This window comes from Sipha flava, unplaced genomic scaffold (assembly GCF_003268045.1).
Source record: "Sipha flava isolate LNK unplaced genomic scaffold, YSA_version1 71_pilon_pilon, whole genome shotgun sequence".
Lineage (NCBI taxonomy): Eukaryota > Metazoa > Arthropoda > Insecta > Hemiptera > Aphididae > Sipha > Sipha flava.
The window spans coordinates 1,349,072-1,351,656 of record NW_020273611.1 but is presented as its reverse complement, the minus strand read 5'-3'; the positions used below and the strand labels follow the sequence as shown (position 1 = coordinate 1,351,656).

The window sequence follows — 2,585 nt, the reverse complement described above, 5'->3', positions numbered from 1 at the left end:
TTCAATAAACGTTAACAGAGATATAATCTTGAAAAGTTTCATGAGAAAGCTATAAAATGTTTTTTGAAAACTTGAGTTGTGTGCCAACCGATTGATCGAACCTCAGTGACTTACTCTGTCTGTTCAACGCTTGGATGTAAGCATAGGCGCCGACTTTTATATTTTAGCACGGGGGCAAATAAAATATTTATACTATTGTTCATGAATATTATTCCAATTCTCTTTATTGAGTTCAGATAAATGAAAATAAAAATAAAAATTACATGAAATTATGAAAATACGATTTATTTTCTAACTTAATTACAATACATTACATTTTATGATGACAATTTTACAATCTAAAATTATATTTTTTTTCAATTTAAAAGTATTTCTTCTTGTCATGCACTTATTTATGAACATATTTCCTATTTTGCTTAGGTCTAAAGATTCTGCTACTGTGTTATGGCAATTTAGAAGTGCCAGATCATTTAACCTGGTCTGCGTCATGGTACTTCTGGTATAAGTTTTTAACCTCCTCAACATAGAAAAATATCGTTCGGTAGTACATGTAGTAACTGGTACTGTTAATATCAATTGTATGCATTTCCTGAGCTCTGTTAAATGAATGACTAAATACGATTTATTTTTAAAAATATTTAATATATCTGCGAAGGATGAAACAATTAATCCTTGGCCTTTAATTATACCATGAAACATATCTCTATGAAGTTTTAGCTTATCAATATTTATATCATCCTTGTAAAATGTACATATTATTTCGGGTGATATTTTTGGATCAATTAAAAACATTTCCACATTACATAAAAATGATCGAATTTCAGAGTTAAATCTTAGTTGTAAGCCAGAAAGTATATGATCAATGATTTCTTTATATATTTGATTATATTTACTTTCAGGTGAAAATTCAAAGGACTTTGTTACTCCGTCTTCATATTTTTGAGGTTTTTTTTCGTTTTCTAGATTCCTTTGGTGCATCTAATTTTAAATCTGACCATTCTTTCTTTGCAGATTTCCATAAAATGTGAAATGTATCTCTCAAATTTGAAATAGTATCTTCTAAAGTATTGAATTTGAACAGAAAGTTTAAAATCTAATGATTTACTTTGCAATACTGTATTTGTAGTCTCCATGTGTTTAAAAATACTTATCACTATTTTAAGCATTATATAAGTATCTGCAGTTTTTAATTGTTTGAAAAATCCATTTGCCTTTGAACCTGCATCATTGTGTTCAGTTTTTGAAAAATCTGACAAAAATGTCAATAGCTCATTGTAGTTATCCATAACAGAGCACAGAGAAGTATATCGTAACGTCCATCTAGTAGGACAAAATGGTCTTAGAGATGTCATATTTTCGTCTTTTTGATTCGTTTTAAACCAAGATAGTCTCTTAGGTGATTGTTTAATAAATGTAATTAATTCTCTTATAAAATTTAGTACATCTCTAGCATTTTTTACATTTCGCATACTATCTTGGGTAACAAGATTTAAAGAATGAGCTTGACAGTGAACAAACTATGCTCTTGGTTCAATTTCTTTTATTCTAGCTTGTAATCCTTTATGAATTCCAGAAACATTGCTAGCACCATCAAAACATTGTCCTCTAATATTATAAAAATCTAATTCCAATCTACACAAAATATCTTTCATAATTTTGAAAAGAGTATCAGAATCTGTTTTAGGCGTTTCGTAAAAACCCATAAAATATTCTTCGATTTCCAACGATTCTTTGTCCACTGTTCTTAAACAAAACGAAATTTGTTCTTTGACAGTAATATCACTAGTTTCGTCTAATAAAATGGCATAAAATGTGTTTTCTTTAATTTGTTTGATAATATTTCTAATGACTTCTAATGACAGCATGCTAAGAATTTCATTAATTATATCGTGAGAAATCCACTTATATTTTGTTCTACCTAACCAGTTATTTAATTCAGTCGAATCTTCCGATCGAAGTTTTAATAACTGATTTAAATTTGCAGATTCGTCTGTATGCCCTCATAATGCTAAGCCTTGTTTTGCCAAAAAAAATACTGAAGATATTATTTTATCAAGAGCTAATCTAGATTCTTCCATAGACTTTTTATGACTATCCGATATTTGTGCATATATATTTGCATTTGTTTTAATAAAAGAGTTTTTAACTACATGAGTTTTGTGCAATTCTGAATTTTCGTGCATATTAAACCTTTCAACAGCTTATTTTCAGTTACTAAAACCCTCGGAAATAAATACAGAAACATTATTATTACTATTATTACTCATGGATCTACACAATTTGCAAAAAGCTTTATCATCGATTTTATTATGTTCTAACTAGTCGTATTTATTTAACCAAGATGCTAAAAATTTTCTTTGTTTTAAAACATCTTTAGAGGACGAATTATTTCCACAATCAATTTGATTATCACAATTTAAATTTATGTTAGAAGTGGAAGTAGATGAAGATAAACTATTATCAGAATTAATAAGGCTATTAGAATCAGAATTGTTTTTCGGAATAGTTTTTTTTTGTACATACTTCCACATAGACATAATGAATTATTTTGTGTCTGAATTACTTATTTGGTATGCCCTTCAAAA

The 2,585-nt window shown here is 28.0% G+C and overlaps 2 protein-coding genes across 2 annotated transcripts; both read right to left on the bottom strand.

Annotated features, from left to right (window-relative positions):
- Positions 1-354: 354 nt before the first annotated feature.
- Positions 355-1,002, bottom strand: LOC112692168 (the record flags this gene model as incomplete). The annotated part of the gene is made up of 1 exon (XM_025566740.1): positions 355-1,002. A coding segment is annotated over exon 1 (624 nt), but the record flags the coding sequence as incomplete, so codon positions are not given.
- A 515-nt stretch (positions 1,003-1,517) lies between these two features.
- On the bottom strand, positions 1,518-1,865 carry LOC112692167 (zinc finger MYM-type protein 6-like). The gene has a single exon (XM_025566739.1). The coding sequence runs from the start codon at positions 1,863-1,865 to the stop codon at positions 1,518-1,520; it is 348 nt and encodes a 115-aa protein (XP_025422524.1).
- Between the last annotated feature and the right edge of the window lie 720 nt (positions 1,866-2,585).

What these genes read in the sequence shown, in the direction of transcription:
- LOC112692167 (XM_025566739.1), bottom strand. Translation starts at nt 1,865, where the DNA reads ATGCTGTCATTAGAAGTCATTAGAAATATTATCAAACAAATTAAAGAA.